The sequence below is a fragment of the Botrytis fragariae genome, assembly GCF_013461495.1.
Source record: "Botrytis fragariae strain BVB16 chromosome Unknown tig00000061, whole genome shotgun sequence".
NCBI lineage: Eukaryota > Fungi > Ascomycota > Leotiomycetes > Helotiales > Sclerotiniaceae > Botrytis > Botrytis fragariae.
In genome coordinates, this window is record NW_023500994.1 from 618,398 (window position 1) to 637,165 (window position 18,768).

Sequence of the window (18,768 nt, forward strand, 5' to 3'; positions counted from 1 at the left end):
TTTTAAAATTGTAGATCGCTTCTATCAATATTAAATGTTGCGTTTCTGAAGCAGGAGAAAAGTAGTGCGCAGATCTCAATCATTGATAACGCCCATGGTATGGGACAATCCACTTCTAACCGAAGTTCTGCTCATTGACATGAGACGCATTAAAGATGAGATAATTATAGCGGGCAGGCACAGAAACAATCAGATTGTGGAGGATTTTACACCGATCAGAGATTAGTATGGTGTGAAGCTTGAACAATGTTTGGATCATTAAATGGATTGTCGGATAGTCGTCTCGAATGTGATTACACTGGATTTCTTCGAAGATAATATTCAAGGCCTCTATAAGAGATATTCTTGCAGCAAGAAAGAAGAAGTTTGAATACGAAACATGAGAGGCTATGGTCAAGTCAATATTGGACCCTGCAATGCGAAAGAACCTTACGAGTTGGGAAGGAAACTCCCAGTGACTTGGCCTGATTTCGTGGAAGGCACCAGCCAGATTCTATCAAGTTGCTGTTGTGCTGAACACTGCATTATTCTACAGTTTGAATGTAGAATTGAAAATGCTAAAGCCTTCTTTGGCTTCTGATCTTGCAATAAGTGGAGGTTAAAATGCAGAGCCCCCACCAAACAAGCCCGGGGCTGCAGTGTATTGTATTACACATAAAGTTTCAGTAAGTCATTGCATGGTTAATATGTAGAGGTGAAGTCTGCATCGCTACCCCTACAGTGTCGACGGGGTGGGGTGGCGGCCCTTGGTCAATAGCCACCTAGAAAGACTCATGATCACAGCTTTAAGGAAAATGAGTGACATGCTTTTTCAGCCAGATTCACTGGCTGAGCAGTACAGATGAAATGTGTAACCAAAAGATATGAATACACAATTTGCCTCTTGATACTTTTTACTTCCAAAGGCGGTAAAAAATAATGCAATTTTCTTCTTGTCCGAAACTTAACCTCACCTATTCTGGGCTTCTTCAACTATAGATGAATAAACTTCTGATCTTATCGTCGTGCTTTCCCAGTACCATGGCGATAGGTAGAAGCTTAAATGATCAGTTCCCTTACAATGGAGCTTGTAATTTTTCCGGCTTTTTGATTCTAGGATGCTCACTCATGAGCAACGACCATGCCGTGAATATCTAGATTCAAAAGTAATAGGCTGCCACCAGAAGACTGAGATCGTACATACCCCAAGATATCGAGAGGCCCAGACAAGCAGCTTCCTAGTTCATGGGTTGAAATGCAATGACAGCAGCGAGGGAAGTGCGATGCCATGAGACTACATGTAACTACTTCAGCATCTTCGAAAGCTGACTGTTTCTTTTAGCCATACACTCACAAATATTGCATCACATATTTTTCGATCCAGCTATACTTAAGAAATATTTTTAAAACTATAGTAATTCGTACCTGTCAAAGTTTTTGATATTGTGTCAGCACTCAACCCGAAATTCAACAAGTATGGCAAGCAGCCTAAGGACCCCTGTCAACCACATCTCACCTCCAAAGCGACGCAAGCGAACCGAATTAAAGGCTGATCTCGAGTGTATTTTCTCATACTTCAACCTTACAGAGAAGTCGAAGTATTATCGCAGATTTAGTTTTGGGAGTTTGTCATCCTTCCCTCTTCCACATTTTTGAGTCGAAAGTTGACGATTCATCAGCGGGGCACCATTATACTCATTACTACGACGGCGGCGAGATGTACGTTGATAGCGATGGAATTGGTATCTATGTGGACATAACGGGGCATCGTTCCCTCTACATTCGCCCCAAAAAGGAGCAGGAAGCAATGAGGCGGAGGATTGAACAGGAAATAAGGCATGCCTCTGATCTCGAATGGTTGAAGTACAAAGCTCGAGGATTTTTCGCCGAACGGGCGGTAAGAGAACTCGGAATACTCGAGCTCAGAAGGTAGGTCGCTCGTATTTCGATGAATTGAAAGTGAAAAAAGAGGCCTGAGGGTGTGCCAAACTTCTTTTATCACTCAAAGACCTCTCATTACTGCACAGAATACGCCCCCGAATTCTTCTGTACCTCATATTAAATCTAACCAGACGAGCTCCAGGATACAAAGATAAAGTCAATATAGTTATAAGCGAGTGGAAATGAATATTGGAGGAACTAGAGGGCAATGATCTGTATCCAACCTGAGGAGAGTCAAATAGATTGATTTTTGGGTTCAGCGAAGTATTGTTTTGGTATTCTACCTGAGCGGCAGCTTCTAATATTATCACTAATAAGAAATCTTACTGATCACAACCATGACCTTTTGACTCGTTCGCTCAAGATTGCTAATGTGTTATGTGTATGCTGATGTTGAGTTCATTTATTCCATTACTGATTTATAGGCATTCTTGATTGGAGAATAGATGAAAACTCAGTAACTAGATACAGAGCACCTGCAGTTAACTTTAGGACTATAAAAAATATCGAAAAGACCAAAAAAGAAAAAGAATGAGATGCATCATGTAGCCATTTCATGTATAGCTAGGTATTTGATTAAACTGTGCCCACAACCTTATCTTTCTAGCAAAGGAAAATTCACTAGTTCGCTTGTCACTCGCATAGCTTCCGTCTGGTTATAATTCTTAGGGTACTCATCCTATCACGTCTTCAAACCCAGTGCCACGGTTCCACTATATCTTGCCGTACTTCCTGCTGCACCCATACTTCTATTGCATTCCGAGATGTCAGACTTCCAAAGATATATAGTTTTACTGGCCATGCTTGTTGGTCGGAGTTTTCAATGCTGTATTGGCCTGATTTATTCAACTCTGCTATAACTGGTAAAGTCATTGATTCTGGTCGTCCTAGTTTTGTATCCTCGCGCGCTGTTCTGTTGCTAGTAAAATTCATGCGTCGGCCCAGTGATGATTTCTGGAAGTTTAACAATTTACCTCCAAGCTGCATTATGAGTGGAGATCCGGTCGATATCGCAATACCCATTCCTGTCTCAATGAAACTCCACAGTTGTGGGCGAGGGCCTATGTATGTAAAATCTTGGGGTTATAGTATAGGTCTATGAGTGCCCAAAGACGCAGCATAGAACTGATAGTGACACTTTAAGACGGTGTTAGAAAAACACCATAAACTCAAATATGGGATACCTTACATGCTTCCCACCGAAAACACCAGACAAACTTTAAATTTATTTCCAGTTGTCATTTGCATTCCCATGACGTAGTAAATTGGCAAAAGAGTTAAAACGAAATCCGTTCCAATATTTGGTATAGCGATACCAAGATAAATGGCTTTAAGATTCATACAGGATCCTGGTGTATTAGACGAAGGATCACTCCAAGCTTTTTCAACAGGAATGCATTGAAAGATTGTAACCCCGAGCTATGACTACCTCGTTAGCTTCTCGAAAAATAGCCGACAGTAAAGTGGATGGTCCTAACAGCAACAACTAAATAGCACACCGTCAAAACAATCAAGATTATAGAAATTATCCTAGTCGAACGGTCCGCGTGGAATATACGGTAGATCATCATCGAAAGGGAAATCTTCGCGGCAACAACGGTGAACATGTAAAGAATTTCTAAGATATAGAAGACTTTGTAGATAGTAGTGATGGAAGTTACGCTAAGAGTTTCCATATGTTTTCCAAACCCAAGCTTGATACCTATGAACTAGTCAGCGTGCATGCAAAGTATCAATTCAAGCGTTGTCCACAATACTGTAAAGATATCCCGCAAGCTCTCCAGTCAACGAAATCTGCTATGTTAGCAACGTTTTTGGTGGTTTGACTCAGACTCACTACTGCAAGAATCATAAGCCCATCATCGATGACATATAGTACCTTTCTGCGAGCCTTGTTATAAATCGAGATTGCAGTACAAACAATGGCCAGTCCATATACCACACTGCATGCTGCTATATTGGCAATTTGAGAATTGTCCAACGATGGATATGTAACAGATGCGTTCATCGTTTTTGGTAGCTTGCGCTATCTGGGAAAATGCGGAGACCAGATGAGAGTGTCAAGAAATTAAAAGGTATATATTCAAATAATAGTAAAGGATATCAAGCTCAATGGAGATGTCATACTCGGAAAGTACATGCTTCTTATAAACTAATGTGCTTCGTTTGACTGATTTTGCCTTGCTCATGGAATGGGAGGCTGAGTATGCAAGTTGGGTAGCACTGCAGTTCTACATAGCCGATTTTAAAAGCCGGCTCTAATATTCAGCCGACTACGACTATTAGGCCGGTAAGAAAATCGTTCCCCTTTCAGAGACACGAATGAACTGATCGTTTAAATGTCTGAAGAGAATGGTTCATGTAATATTAAGCTTTCTTCCAGAGAGTTGAATACGACGCCATTAAACATGTTGCATAGGCTTCTAACACTTGCTAGTTTCCCCAATATGAAGAAGTCGTACCTGGCTCTGTAAATAATGGACTATTATAATGTGAAAGCATCGCAATAGTGCGGCTCCTCGCATTAATACCATCAGAATGACGCAGAAACCGATTTACACCCTAGCCTTGAATGTCAAGCCAGTTTCTATGATCAAATTATTTGTTTGATACTACTTCCAAATATCTTCTGATGCTTGGAATTGGAATTTTCACCCGTATCTATCTCAAATTATATGCCGTTGTGTAGTGATAATCTACAGCTGATAGGTATAGCCATCACTACCCTGAAAGCGGGAGACCTTGAATTTCCTAAATGTGTGTTTGTTTTAATTCGGCCATTTCAGTATTGATCAATTGAATATCCGGGTTGGCTGAGAAGGGAATATCGACTCGCACAGTGGTCTCAATTCCTATGACTGATCGTGCGTCTTGACAATAGACTGCAGGTTTACGGATCATGCTTCCAATATTGCACGAATAATCATAGCAATGGCCATGGAATATTCGCAGGAAACAAAAGGAATAGGGTATACAGGGTAACTTTCCTGAATGCTATGGCGCTGCAAATGGGGTATCAATTCTAAAATCATCTCCAACATGTTTCCATCAATTACCACCATGCGTCTCAAGCTTTTCTGTTTCTGTATTCGAAAGAATCTCTGCTTCCTTTCCCGATCGATTGCTCCCCTCCACTTTCTTCTCCGTAGCTTCCTTTCCGCTTCTTACGATAAAATACTTTCCGCCCCCAAATTCAACCTTTTCAGTCGCAGTTCCAGTAACATCCCACTCTTCTACACCTTGTGTGTCTATCACGATCCCTGGCTGCCTTCTCGGTCTTTTGTTTCTTCCTTTAAATTCCTCTTTCTTTAACGCTTCTTGGATTTCCTTAGTTTGCAATCCAATGGACTCATGCGCCTCTGCCTCCAACGTCTCATCCCTAATACTCCTTAGCGGCTCGATACCCTCGGTATCGACCTTCTGAATATCCCTCAAGAAATGCAATTGTAAATGTAGTGTATCTAGTAATTTCCTTTCTTCTTCCGGTGTTTTGGGAAGAGGAAGTGCGGAGAGTCGACATAAATGATGAAGTTGTTTGACGGTAATTTCTTCTGCAGGCTTCTCATTCGGAGATGGTAACAGAGATCGAACGGACCAAGTGGGCTTTGATAGGAGCTCATCGATATTTGTCTTTTGGTGAGAAAGATCCACGTTTATTCGAGCATATACTCGGCGGACTGGGACTTGTTGATCTTCCGGCTTAGGGGTCAGAGGTGTCGTTATTTTACTTCCGTGAAGCTTTACACTCCGCGGCACAAAACGACCTGTGCTACTTCCTGATTTAGGTAATGAGCTTCCACCTACTGCAGATGTCTCTCGAGGGGCTTCTGAAGTACTGTATGTTCGGGGAAGGAAACTTTGGGCGTATGTGTGTTTTGTGGTAGAAAAGGAGTGTCGCAGCGATGCGCGACAACGCAAACATACTGATCTCGACATTCTGTGGTCAATTAGGTGACAACGTGATGTTCATGAAAATCATTAATTGTTTTATATTGTGAATTTGATAAAATGTTCCCATGCGTTCCCCAGAAGTACGCTAGTGTGGATCGCAGGCGGGGCAAGGCTATGTCAGAGCGTAACGACTAGAAACAAACAACCCTTGCAAGAGTTGTCTTCAAAACCACGAACACATGTCAACTCTAACAACTCATTAATACGTACAACTCTTGATTAAACTCATTAATTGATAATTTTTGGCACGAGACATATATTGCACAAAAGAATACAACACAGAAAATCGCAATCATGGCACAAGATCCTCGCACTCTTATGCAAAAGGTACCAAACCCACCATCTGCTGCTCGATAAGCTTCATATTGACCATTCTCGAAGGCAGATAAAGCAGTTGCAGGTGCTTCTGGTGGCTTCAGTCTTTTCGGTGGACGACAGGAGAAGTGGGAAAATGCTGCTGAATTATATAACCAAGCTGCGAATGCATTCCGCATGCAAAAGCAAAGTAACACTTTCCCAAGTCTTTGCACCTTTAGATTTATACTGATGCCCATTTTACAGACAAGGAAGCCGGACAAGCCTTTGAGCGCGCTGCCGATATCCAAACCAACAAATTGAACGAACCCGACGATGCTGCCAATACGCTCACAGAAGCCTTCAAGGTATACAAAAAGGGGGAACCACTAGATGCGGTTCGATGCTTAGACGTTGCGATCAACCATTATACATCGAAAGGAAATTTCAGGAGAGCTGCCACGCATAAGCAGAATTTGGCAGAAGTATATGAGATGGAGATTGGGGATATGAAGAAGGCAATTGAAAGTTATGAATTAGCTGCTAGTTGGTTCGAGGCCGACAATGCTGAGGCGTGAGTTTTGACCTCCATTATTAACACCAAGGCTATTGGTATTAGTTATGAATATGTACTGATATATCCACAGATTGGCCAATAAACTTTATCTCAAGGTCGCCGACATCGCCGCTCTCGATGGCGACTATTATAAAGCCATCGAGCATTTCGAGAAAGTAGCAGCATCCTCCGTCTCGAACAATCTCATGAAATGGTCGGTAAAGGATTATTTTCTCAAGGCCGGTCTGTGTCATCTAGCTGTCGGCGATACAGTGGCCACCGGGCGAGCTTTCGAAAAGTACAGAGACATGGATCCAACATTCCCAAGCACAAGGGAACATCAATTATTAATCGACCTCGCCGAGGCCGTTGATGCAGGCGATCAAGAACAATTCGCCGACAAACTATTTCAGTATGATCAAATGAGCAAATTGGACAAGTGGAAGACGACAATTTTGTTGAAAATCAAGGGTGCGATTGAGGAGAAGGGTGATGATTTCTCATGATCAAAACTCTGTTCAGTTAGAATTAGCTCTTTTCGTTTGGCGTTTGGGTTTTGGGTGATATCTTTTGAGTTAGCTGCGGAGAAATACATTGTCATGGTCTTAAGCTTTGGCTAAACAAATATCTATACGAAAGTGATTAGTCTTTATACAATTATTGGAACCCAAGTTTTAGGTCAGTGTGCTTGAGGCATAATAAATATTTGACGAAAGTCATGTCTTCCGGTGAACCACTTCCTAGTCCAGGTAGATGAACTAAGATATGATATAAATTATGAAGAGTAGAGGGCAGAAGGAGGAATAAGATTTGCAAACTGTAGATCTAATGGAGTGAAGTGAAGTGTTATCAAAAAATTGATCATGAAATTATCCTACATGTGTGCTTTTTAAATATCGAGTATAAAAAAATGGTTAATACAATGCGCTGATCATAAAAATGAGAATAAAAATATGCTCCAAGCCTCATCCATCGTCTATTCATCTCGAGCCTGTCCCGATCAACTCCACGATGTAAAAGCATCTCCTTCTCAATTAACATGCAATTTCTCCACATCCTCCTGCATCTTCATCTCTTCATTCTTCCTGCTCACCTCACTCTCCAATTTCCTCGCCTCATCCTCCAAATCCGCTTCCCCGCCTCCCTTCCTCTCCATCTCCTCCCCCTCCCTTCTCTCTCTCTCATCCAACAACTCCAACGTCTCCTCCTCCTTCGCCACCTCCTCCACATCAATATCCTCCCATCCGATCTTTTCCAAAATCGTGCCGACGAGATACTGATACCTGAGGTGTCCACTGACCATCTCACTCACATTTACATTCTCAATCCCTTTCACATCTTGCGCGGGTTGTAGACCCGCAACGCCGAATTGGATGCTACTGGTGCGGTAGAGGAAAGCGAGGATGTAGTCGTTTTCGGAATAGACGTTTACGAGACGTCCTGAGACGACGCTGCGCATGGCGCGCCATGCGGCTGCGTCAGAGGGAGCGGGGGCACCGATTAGGACTGCGGATCTTTTTGAAGGTTAGTAAATATACTATTGTAGAGGATGCGAGTGGGATGAAAAGGGATAGAGGATTAACTTACTCGACTAAACCAAATGCTCGACGTTCAGCCAGACTCATCAGACATGAATAGATTAGTCTGGCTCCCAAACTATAACCAATCAAAGTGACTGGTCTCTCCCCCTGCGCTTTATTGATAAGTGCATCTGCAAGAACCAAGCCCGCTTTATCGGCACGATTTTTCGCGACGGAAAACGGATTATCGACGACTTTTGAGATTTTCAATAGACCGAGAGGCCACAGAGCGGTCATCAAACTCGCGAAGATGGTGCGAGCAATGATTTCTTTCTTGGCCAGAGACCAAGCTGCACTTTTGACCACCGATTCTAATGATGTCCCGAGTTTGGATAGGGCTTCGAGTTCGTAGCGGAGTGCGAATACCTCACTTTGATGTCCGAGTACACGCCATGGGGTAATAACATCTTCTTTCTGGGTCAGCCATCCGCTAACACCTATTGTGACTCTTAATCTTCGGTCTTTTGCTGCCAATTCCTTGACAGATTTCTGATGTGGTGATCCTCTCAGCGGAAGAAATGCAAAATCCGAAACCTCTTTCGCGTACGAATCCATCATCTTTCCCGTCATACTAGCACCATAAGCACCGAAAAGACTCCCAACAATAACTCCACTTTCCGCTAGAGCTCCGAGCAAGCCTGCAGCTGTCGTTGCGCCAAGACCTAGTCCTCCCATTACAGTTCCTAGAGCGCCTGCGACAAGTGGAGCTGCAAGACCACCTGTAACTCCGACTATCGCGGCGCCTGCAACACCCGCGAGTCCGACCTTCCATCTTCGAGCTACTTTGTTCTCTTCGCTTCTCTTTTGTGTTTCTTCGTTGCCGGACATTTTCTTGGCGGCTTCTAGGAGTCCCTGTGCGACTTTCACCTCTGTCTCGGCGAGGATGTGAAGGGGAAGATGAAGAGATGATGCTATATGGAGTAAAAGAATACGAGAATGCGCCGTGTAGTGCTCTAATGAAAGAAGCAGTAATAGCATGGCGTGTAGGAGCATTACTCTTTTCTCTTCCTGTAACGAGTAGAGAGCAGTAGACGTCGGTGGGTAAAGCTCTACTAAAGCCGCATCTGCTTCCACAACATTGGTAGTTTGTTCTATAAGAGTTAATAACCAACTTATCTCAAAGTAGGTAGAAGCTTGAAGCAATCATTGATAGTACATACTAACAACCTTTGTCTTTGAATCTGCATCAGGGGTAGCATTTGCGCTGGCCTTCTTCTTCTGATCTTCCGTGACTTCTTTAGGGTTATTGACAACCGATCCAATCCTTGATACCACACTTTCTTGCCATTCCTGGAAAAATTTCAGAGCATCACGCTTCAGCTCCAACATTTTAGGAGCCGACAATTCCTTTTCTCTCTTTTCTCTTAGATTCCTAGCTTTCTCCTCTTCTTCGGATTCTTCATTTGGTTGGCTGTCATTAGTATTAGGATTCTTATCTCCAACTTCCAAGGCTTTGCTTGGAGCTTCGCCTGTGGTAATCGAGGCATCAAAAGTATCACTGATCTGCTTTTGCATGACCTCTGTAATATTGGCGATGAGAAGTGTCAGATCAACACGTTCCTCTATTTCCAACATGGTACTAAGATCGTGCTCATGGTCTTGAGACGACTCTGATTTCGATGACCAAGGAGCCATAATTATTGATTAGATTTGCGAGAATTGAGGGGAAAGTGTTGTCGCATTTGTTTACCACTTGTATATTTCGGTCGTTGAGCATCTATCGATTGACGCCGATGACATAATGTCTTATCTTATCGTAAACGCGACTACTCGATGACGTAGAAATTCTCGCGACTGTGTAGGTAGATATACATACCTGATTCAAATAGATATTTATAGATTCAGGCTCCCAAATGTCACGAAATCATTCATTTACACAACGATTGTAGCTTTAGGGCCAGTATGGGAGTGCTCCCGGCTCTTATCGTAATCATGTGATATAGTTTTCATTTCTTTCTTCTCTCTTCAATTGATGATGCTTGATTTTAAAACTGCATCGCGTTGCCCATTCAGAAACCTCTCTGCAAAAACCTCCTAGAACATTCGGCCTGACCATAGAGGCTAGCCAATATAGGATTGGAACTCTGACGAATTAATCTCTTAAATTTCGATCTTGTCCTCTATAACCTTATCCATCATCATACTTAACGGCCCTTTTTTAACCATTAAACTGAGTACTTCATAGAGCGCATCTGCCGCTGCCATAGTAGTATGTTCCGCATTCGTATCATACGCTGGGGCTACTTCGACAATATCTGCGGCAATCAGGTTGATACCCTCCAATCCTCTTAAAATGGTTCTGAGTTCTCTAGTAGACCATCCTCCTGTTTCTGGAGTTCCTGTTGCGGGAGCAACTTTGAGGAGATTAGCATTTTGTTCTTGTAGGACAAGAGCCAATGATTAATAGGCAGACTTACAGGCAGGATCAAGAGTATCGATATCAATAGATAGGTAAACAGGTCTATCAAGTCCTACACGCTCTCGGATTTTCTTGATGATACCATCCATGCCAATCGTGTCGATTTCTCTCGCTTCAACAATTTCAAAACCGCAATACCCATCATTTTCATAGTCGCTAGGACCACTCAAAGTAGTCCTGATACCCGCATGGATATTTGTATCATTTGCAAGCAAGCCCTCTTGTGCAGCATGGTAGAAGTAAGTACCATGATTGATGGAAGCAACTTTCGACGGACTTCCACCAAATACTTTTGGTTTCCAGGTATCAAGGTGGGAGTCGAAGTGAATGACGGAAACAGGACCATATGCACGGTTGATAGAGCGAAGAAGAGGGAGAGTAATTGTATGGTCTCCCCCTAAGGTAATAACCCTTGGAAGAGTTTTACCATTTTTGGCAGGTCCGAGTTTCTTGGCATCGGTTGCGGGGGCACGCGAGAGAATGGAGTTATGGCCTTCTTCGATTTGATGAAGGGCCCATGAATTATCGTAGCTAAGATAAAATCTGTTTTAACGACATAATTATATTAGTGGATGAATAGGTAGACATACGATGTGACAGGAATATCTCCACAGTCAATTACTGTTGCCCAACTATCGAAAGGGTTGGTGGCTAGAGGAACATTGTATCCTCCACTGGGTGAAAACAAGCATGTAAGCCTACGCACATCTAGAGATGTATACTAGCAACCCTCTCAAAGGTGTACGTACTAAAGATTCAAACGTCTTGAGCCTTGCCTAATTCCTGATGGACCAAATCGAGCTCCAGGTCGGTACGAAGTTCCGGTGTCAAACGGAGCTCCTGCAAGCAAATTAATATGCGTACGATTCCTCGAGACGTTAAAGCCTTGTAAGAAACTAAGACATACCAATGAACGCAATGTCATATTTCACATCATCTGTTGCCAGGCATGGAAAATATGGCAATCTACCAAACGTGGAGATGCCCGAAAACACCGAATCGGCCTGAATTTTATTAGCCAACTCTCAGAGATTGTCTCCCAATAAACGTACTTGGGTTCCTCCATCACCAGGTAAAGTGTTGTACCAAAGTGATTTGTGTGGTCCAGCAATTGGAACTTGATTTTCATGGTCGCCATGCGCCAATGCACTTGCACATAATGCGGCAACGGTGAGGACGTTAGTCAACATTATGAATGATAAAATTTCACAATTGATGAGAATGAGATGAAGATACGAGATTTAGAGGTTCTCGTGAGTTTTTATAGACGTTCTGCGCTGGCAAGACTCCAATGCCTTGTAGATCAACACATCAATTATCTTAGACCAATTGGTCTGATGCCTATGTATGGCCTTATCCCGTCAAGGATCGATAGACAAATGCTGATAAATCGCATAATGGTTATCTGGCCGGCAACATACATGATAGCAATCGTGAATAATGAAATCAGTGCTGATGGATAATGCTTTGATATTCTCGTTATGTAAACCGGCGCCAGCGGCCAGCCAGAGCAAATGATGGTTGGATGAAGAGTATCCAGAATCTAGAAGATGGTTCCCGTGGAAATCTGCATGATGCAAAGATAAACGGTTTTGGTGTAACTGTGATAGGAAGTCCATCACAGATTATGATGCGGTGAATAACAGAATGGAGTCTTGTTTCATTGGGTAAAGCTCCTTCGATGTGGAAAGAATGTATATAGATCATGAAGATCACGACATTCAGTTTCAAAGTACCTGGGTAGATAAATCCGTGTTATCGGATTATTGTAGTGAGGTAATAGATAGAGATGATAAGAAAGTTGGAGCTTTATCACAAGGAGGGGTAAGAAAATCCCCAGGAAGCGGCATTTGGGTTGGGGTAAAGGGCCTGAGGCACCAAATTGAAATGATAGGACCAGGTGTGTGCGCCGGCATTTCCTTGAAATATCGAAAGAATTTGATATGTGCGCCCTGTGATATATTTTCACGTTCTATTGAGGAAAGAAATCGATGGATAACCTTACATTACCTAATCAATCGTTTAAACAATTGACAGAATACATGGCAAAAGATTCTGAAAGGAGTACCGGAGTGCAAAACAAGACGAGCGGTCGTCAACCACTAGGTGGACGATTAATAATACAAGTAGAAGCGTTCATATTATGATAACTGGACTGGCAAACGATACAATGCAAGATCATATATTAAAAGCAGCATCAAGTTTTCAAGTAATCCAAGTGACGTACGATGTACTCCTCCGTGGATGTCGACTCCTAGGCTAATCATACACGTGGTGCACTCGGTACGCGAGTTTCTGCGGCTGACTCCGTTTCTGGGCCGGTCCTTTTGGCCCAAGTCAAAGGGAACCATGTTTGAACTTTTCTGCACCTCAACGGCGCTGTCTGGTTGTCTGGCTGTCTGATTTGTATGTCTGTCTGTCCAGCTGGACAATGGAACCCTCTGACCCAAATAGATACGGAGGCAACCATTCCTTATTTTTTCCTCCTTCTCCTTTTCATGGGTGGAATTGTGCAGAGCAATCTAATGAAATGTTTTTGTAGATGGAGATGGAGATGAAGATACAATCGACCGTTTTGGTTAAAATCTTGGTGAGCTTATCTACCCAGGTAGTAAACAGATCGATCATCGTTCATCTGAAGGGGGGATTTATACTTCCTTGGAAGCGGGCTAGAAGGCCAGCGAATCAATTACAAGCGAGGGGTAAAGGCAGGTTAATTCTACCCTGTGTGGACTCCCAAGTATATATAGCCCAAGCAAAGAAGGTTCAACATTAATGAATCGGAAAACTTTGATACCAGCCATCTTAATTTCCATTTTCTTTTGTTCCCTATCCTTCTCCCGAATAGGTTCGAGCGTGACGCTTCCGTCGGGAGACATGATGCAATGCGTAAGGAAGTCAGAAAAAGAGCGTCGTAAGAAAAATCTTGTTCAGCCGTCAAATTCCTTCCTATCACACAAATCGAATCCTTTGCATCCATATGCATGATGGATCTTGATAGATCCTATTCGTCAATCTAGAATTGGTGGTCGGTTGCAGGTGAATGCACGAGGGTCTATCGTCCTTCTTCCTCCTTTGGAAAGAATAATAAATAATGAGTGTTTCCGTATGGCATCTTGATAATTTGATTCGTTGATCGAAAAGAAAGACGGCTTGCGATGATTCAAAAAGGAAGCATCACCATATTATATTGTATGGCAAGAACCTGGAAGAGAAGAAAAGAAAAGGCCAAGTTGTCGTACAGACCTACTTATACCCAACGCTTGATGTACACCTGTACTCTGTACTTGTTAGCTGTAGCCTGTATGTAGTGAAGTGAACCACTTCTGCCGTTGGCTTTGACACTTGGAAATACAATTACAGGCAGGATTCAGACCTCACTCTCACTCACTGCAGCACGCACACGCACTAGAATCCCCCACCCTTCCAACCAATTGACGCGCTGAAGGAGCTCAATGGCTACCCAAAACCCTATTACGATTCAGTAATTCACGAGGATTCGCGACATCCTGGGCATCTTACATACCGGGTACTCATACATGCTAGGCGTGAGGTCGTACTCCAGACACTCACACATCTAATAAATAGCACGGCGACATAAGACACGAGAAAACTTGGGAACATGATAAAGTTGACGAATAAGATCTCACAACTTCACATCTCCACTTCTCCATCCATCCATCTAGAATTGGACAACGTTGACTGTTTCGATTTCTGCTTCTTTTCCTCTTTTTGTTAGGCACCTCGCATTGCCATCTGTCATTGATTCAATTCGAACGTTTACTCTTCTGCACCTAAACACACACGCAGCTATCCACTCCGCTCCACTCCATTCCTTTTTCTTTTCGATATTATACTGGTGCCCTCGAATCCATTACACATTCACTTCTATCAGTCCCAAATGCACTCGACGTCTCAGAGTGTATGAATGGTTGAATTGGATTCGAGAATTGGAGCTTGTTGTCCCATCAGAGAGAGGGCTTCGTGGAGCACAATCTGCAACCCATAATCGCAACACACAACTTACAACCTGCAATCTATACTGATTCGAATCTTCCTCAAAAGTGTATCACCAATATCCAATAAAAATCTACACATCATTTGATCCTCTTCAGTCGAGACTGGATCGACACGATTTTACGAATTTCCTTTTTTTCTCTACTACCTATTCAATCATAAATTTTTGGCATTCTTAGCCAAGTGTACCACAATAATTCACCACCACCGCCCACCACTACAACAACCACTGCAACCACTACCACCATTCACATTCCTCACCACTCGGCCTAATTTATGCCTTCTGCCAACTTGCGATACTGCACGAAGCCGATACCACGAGGACTACCTTTATGCAACTTACCGATCTTCTCGTTATGAGAACAATAATCTGCTGAAATAAGAACAAACTCGAAAATTAACACAGGGTTTTCCCAAAATTATTTTCTTTTTAGAAGGCCCCATTTTTATTCAACTTTATGCTCATCACACAGACGACGAACTGGCTCAGGATGCCGTCCCGGGAGCTGGGAAGCTCTTCTGAAGCTCCAAATAGCGCACAAAGTGTTGGAACAACTTTATTGAAAAGGCATAAAATCCTACCTCACCCAAGAGAGTTCCGTCCTTCCGATTTGTCGTCTCAATCACAAACATTCAAATCTCGCGATAGAAGTGCAGAAGCAGAATCAACGCCGTCACAAAATTCCGAAAATCCAAATCCGCGTATGTTGAAGCATACTTCGAAAAGGATTGGCGCTCCCCTACTTCCGCCAACCCCACCAGCGCATTCGCGACAATCATCTGACACCAGCAGTATTCTTGTTATACCCGCGCCGAATTCTGAGATCCAGTCTGTGAAGGATTCCAGCGTAGAGTCAAAACCGACCACGCCAACAATTCAAAAAAGTCCACCCACTCCCGATGTCACACCTCCACGCGCAATGCCACCATTGGCATTCCGCCCAGCATTAGCAAACTCGCGTTATCCCTCTTCGCGAACAGATTCCTTCCGAACAGCGCGGGAAATTTTATATTCGTCAGACGAGGATGAAACATCCACAGTTCGACCACGAATTCCCTCTGCAAACCCCTCTGAGGCAGAAGTATTACAAATTCCTCGTAAAGAAATCGGGCTGGGCTTGGGTCTAGAATCCGACAACGAGGGTTCTGCAACACCAAAGGCTAAGGAAATATCATCATTACAGGAGGAATTTGGCGGTTTTGATGGTGAATGGGCTACCTCTCAAGGAGAAATAAGCGAGGTGGAACGGGAATGGGATGATAATCTCATGAGGAATGTAGTAGTTAGGAAGCGCAAAGATAGGAATACCAGCTTTGACGAAGAAGGTGCAAATGGCGAAGTAGGGGAAGATAATTTGACTTCACTGACAGAAGCCACGAAAACTGTTCGAAGATTACCTTTACAGGAGGATTTCGAAAGCCACCGGCTGGAGAAAGATAGGGTGGAACCCACGTCAAAAGGTGGCACATGGCCCAGGGTACGAAAAGACACCACAGAATCTCCGGCATTATCAGATACAAGAAGGTTTTCTACCATGTCTGGTCACTCAACCACATCTACAGTCGTTGAAGCATTTGTCGTTGATGTACCTCCCTCGCGAATGAGAACCCTCCGCCATACCAAAAAGCAGATTGGATTGAGGGATTTTAGTTCAACTGAATCGACGATAAGCTCCACAACACCATCTGAGAAATCGAGTGAACAACACCATCGTTTATTGCACAAAGCCGAACGAATACCCGAAAGACACAATGGAAGTTTGGCATCGAATACTACCCCAAGCATTGCTTCGAGTCACAAATCGCGCAGAAAGATCATACGTGAGGGTGGAGTACCCGTTGTGGTCATTCCAGATCGCATGTCTTCGGCAAAGTCCTCTAAACCTCCATCTCTACGTTCAACAAGTAGTCGACAAACTAAAAGGAGTAATTCCCTACGGTCGGCCCCCTTGTCACAGTCTTCGAGAACAAATGAGCCTGGATATTTTGATATCATGCGACCTACCAATAAACGTACAATGTCAGAATCTGCAGGATCGAGCAATTCTGTACATACTATCGATTATCCTCCAAGCATCCCAACTCGAAGGTCTTCACTTTCCGCTCCAACGAGCCGAAACACTTCGAGAGCTGGTTCATTAACTGCGGAGAGCCTCAAAGCTCACAATATGCTTCAGGAAAAGCATTCTTTGAAAATATATCTAGTAGAAGCGTCAAAGCCTATTGTCTCGGAGAAAGAGATTGAGCCACAACATGCTCGTTCAAGCATGGATCATAATCGACTAAGTATTGATCATCCTGACGAACGACAATTTCATGCACGGCGATCCACACAAGCTACACCATTTTCACAAGCATCGTACGAAACAGCAGGTACTGCAGCAACAACTGCTGAAATCTCGCAGGCTATGGCAGTGTCGATGGTCCCACATCAAAACAAGTCATGGACAATGATACACAGGGAATCCGAGCCATCACCTCCCACTTTAAGACGATTGATCACACAGCCAACTGTTGAGGTGAATGGCGAAGCTAATAACGGTCCTACAACTCCCCCGCAAAATCTACATACAATGGATGGTGTTGTCTCACCATTGCGAAATCCTCGTGCCCCGCCTGAACCACCGGCGATCAAATTCATTCCTCCAACTCCATCTGATATGTCGCCTGGAGCAGCAGAAGAACGACAATTAGGGTTTGACTTCGATGCTCGAATGGACGAAGATGATGATGATCGACCATCCTCGTCAGACAAACTCAAACGTAACTTCTCTCTTCGCCGTGCTTTTACCAACCGACGTTATTCAGATGTTGTAATACCAGAAACTGGTTTGATAAAGCGCACATTCTCACTGAGTGGTCGTCGCAAAGATATTTCAACTCAAACCTCGAAACCAGAGGCAAATCCTTCTTCACATTATCCATCGGTTCTCGATCAACCTGCTGATGACAGCAAGCTACACCCATTTTGGAGACCAGCCAATTTCTGGGACGATCTAGAAGACAATGAGAACGATTCAGGTGACGAGGAGGATTATTTTCCTGAGTATCACAGTCCGGGAAATCGACGTGTGATACCAAAACGTGGCCTTAGTGGGAAATTAAAACGTACATTTGCGATTCTTCCGTTATCTTATGGCAATGAAGATTACAATCAAGCCCCGTTGGATCGAAAGACAATGCGAAGATCTCCTAGTGGCAATGCTTTAAGAGTTGTAAAGCAAAGAAGCAATAACACATTAAGACGAGAAGCAGATCAGAGAGTTCTTCGTGAAGCAAAGCCTGGAGAGTTCGGTCATGGCTTCAAAGAGGGAAATGGTGGTCGTATTCACACAATTCCTGGATTAGGTTTAAGGATTGAGTATGTGGGTCTGAAAGGACTCGGGAAAAAGCTCAGTGAAAGAAGAAGAGAACAGAGAAATGCAAAGTTGCGAGCCACTATCAGTGGACCCCGGGGATTGAGAAACGGGGTTGATGAGGTCTTGGAATCAAGAAGCGCAGAGTCGCGAAATGTGATTTGAAAAAGCAGAGAAGTGGATGATGCAGCATGAGGATGGATATACCCGGTGGAATTAACGAATGAATGATTTGATAGAATTGGGTAAACGAAAATACCGGCGCATCTGAACGATTTCTTGGACAATGTGGGATTATCACCACATATGGATGAAAGCAACAAAGTTACGACCAACACATGTATTATGAAGGAAAGATTTGACGTTTTTTTTTGCCAGCTTTTACTTTGCTTTTCTACATGTACTATTTTGTATCTGCTGCGTGTTTGTTTTTCTTTCCGACGTGTTTCCTTTCCATGTTCTTTTTCAATGATGACGCATCAAGCAGGCTTGGATGTTTCGTCTGTCATCTTTTTCTCATGAGTTTATTGGCAATTGAATGGATAAAGTTATGGATGATGGATACTTTAGGACTTTTTCCTTAATTAGATGGCTGATGATGAAAGATATACTCCATCGTTTTACGACTTGATACTTTCCGAATCAAGTTCTTCTATTTATGCTCAAGCTCATAGT

The 18,768-nt window shown here is 43.2% G+C and overlaps 8 protein-coding genes across 8 annotated transcripts; 3 read left to right on the plus strand and 5 right to left on the minus strand.

Annotated features, from left to right (window-relative positions):
* Positions 1-1,455: 1,455 nt before the first annotated feature.
* Positions 1,456-1,912, plus strand: Bfra_008307 (uncharacterized protein; the record flags this gene model as incomplete). The annotated part of the gene is made up of 2 exons (XM_037338670.1): positions 1,456-1,603; positions 1,659-1,912. 2 exons carry the CDS (start codon positions 1,456-1,458, stop codon positions 1,910-1,912), a joined length of 402 nt encoding a protein of 133 aa, XP_037191976.1.
* Positions 1,913-2,610: 698 nt separating this feature from the next.
* On the minus strand, positions 2,611-3,928 carry Bfra_008308 (putative integral membrane protein; the record flags this gene model as incomplete). Its single annotated transcript, XM_037338671.1, has 6 exons — positions 2,611-2,981; positions 3,035-3,057; positions 3,110-3,339; positions 3,399-3,622; positions 3,678-3,714; positions 3,758-3,928. 6 exons carry the CDS (start codon positions 3,926-3,928, stop codon positions 2,611-2,613), a joined length of 1,056 nt encoding a protein of 351 aa, XP_037191977.1.
* Positions 3,929-4,968: 1,040 nt separating this feature from the next.
* Positions 4,969-5,856, minus strand: Bfra_008309 (putative duf726 domain protein; the record flags this gene model as incomplete). Its single annotated transcript, XM_037338672.1, has 1 exon — positions 4,969-5,856. The coding sequence occupies one exon, from the start codon at positions 5,854-5,856 to the stop codon at positions 4,969-4,971; it is 888 nt and encodes a 295-aa protein (XP_037191978.1).
* Positions 5,857-6,165: 309 nt separating this feature from the next.
* Bfra_008310 (putative vesicular-fusion protein sec17 protein) lies at positions 6,166-7,227 on the plus strand (the record flags this gene model as incomplete). The annotated part of the gene is made up of 4 exons (XM_037338673.1): positions 6,166-6,198; positions 6,253-6,376; positions 6,433-6,739; positions 6,813-7,227. The coding sequence occupies 4 exons, from the start codon at positions 6,166-6,168 to the stop codon at positions 7,225-7,227; spliced, it is 879 nt and encodes a 292-aa protein (XP_037191979.1).
* Positions 7,228-7,751: 524 nt separating this feature from the next.
* On the minus strand, positions 7,752-9,936 carry Bfra_008311 (putative duf726 domain protein; the record flags this gene model as incomplete). The annotated part of the gene is made up of 3 exons (XM_037338674.1): positions 7,752-8,235; positions 8,309-9,392; positions 9,462-9,936. The coding sequence occupies 3 exons, from the start codon at positions 9,934-9,936 to the stop codon at positions 7,752-7,754; spliced, it is 2,043 nt and encodes a 680-aa protein (XP_037191980.1).
* Positions 9,937-10,401: 465 nt separating this feature from the next.
* On the minus strand, positions 10,402-11,910 carry Bfra_008312 (putative agmatinase 1 protein; the record flags this gene model as incomplete). Its single annotated transcript, XM_037338675.1, has 6 exons — positions 10,402-10,655; positions 10,719-11,251; positions 11,311-11,428; positions 11,483-11,560; positions 11,628-11,724; positions 11,773-11,910. The coding sequence occupies 6 exons, from the start codon at positions 11,908-11,910 to the stop codon at positions 10,402-10,404; spliced, it is 1,218 nt and encodes a 405-aa protein (XP_037191981.1).
* A 951-nt stretch (positions 11,911-12,861) lies between these two features.
* Bfra_008313 (uncharacterized protein) lies at positions 12,862-13,599 on the minus strand (the record flags this gene model as incomplete). Its single annotated transcript, XM_037338676.1, has 2 exons — positions 12,862-13,242; positions 13,414-13,599. 2 exons carry the CDS (start codon positions 13,597-13,599, stop codon positions 12,862-12,864), a joined length of 567 nt encoding a protein of 188 aa, XP_037191982.1.
* A 1,629-nt stretch (positions 13,600-15,228) lies between these two features.
* On the plus strand, positions 15,229-18,258 carry Bfra_008314 (uncharacterized protein; the record flags this gene model as incomplete). The annotated part of the gene is made up of 1 exon (XM_037338677.1): positions 15,229-18,258. One exon carries the CDS (start codon positions 15,229-15,231, stop codon positions 18,256-18,258), a length of 3,030 nt encoding a protein of 1,009 aa, XP_037191983.1.
* Between the last annotated feature and the right edge of the window lie 510 nt (positions 18,259-18,768).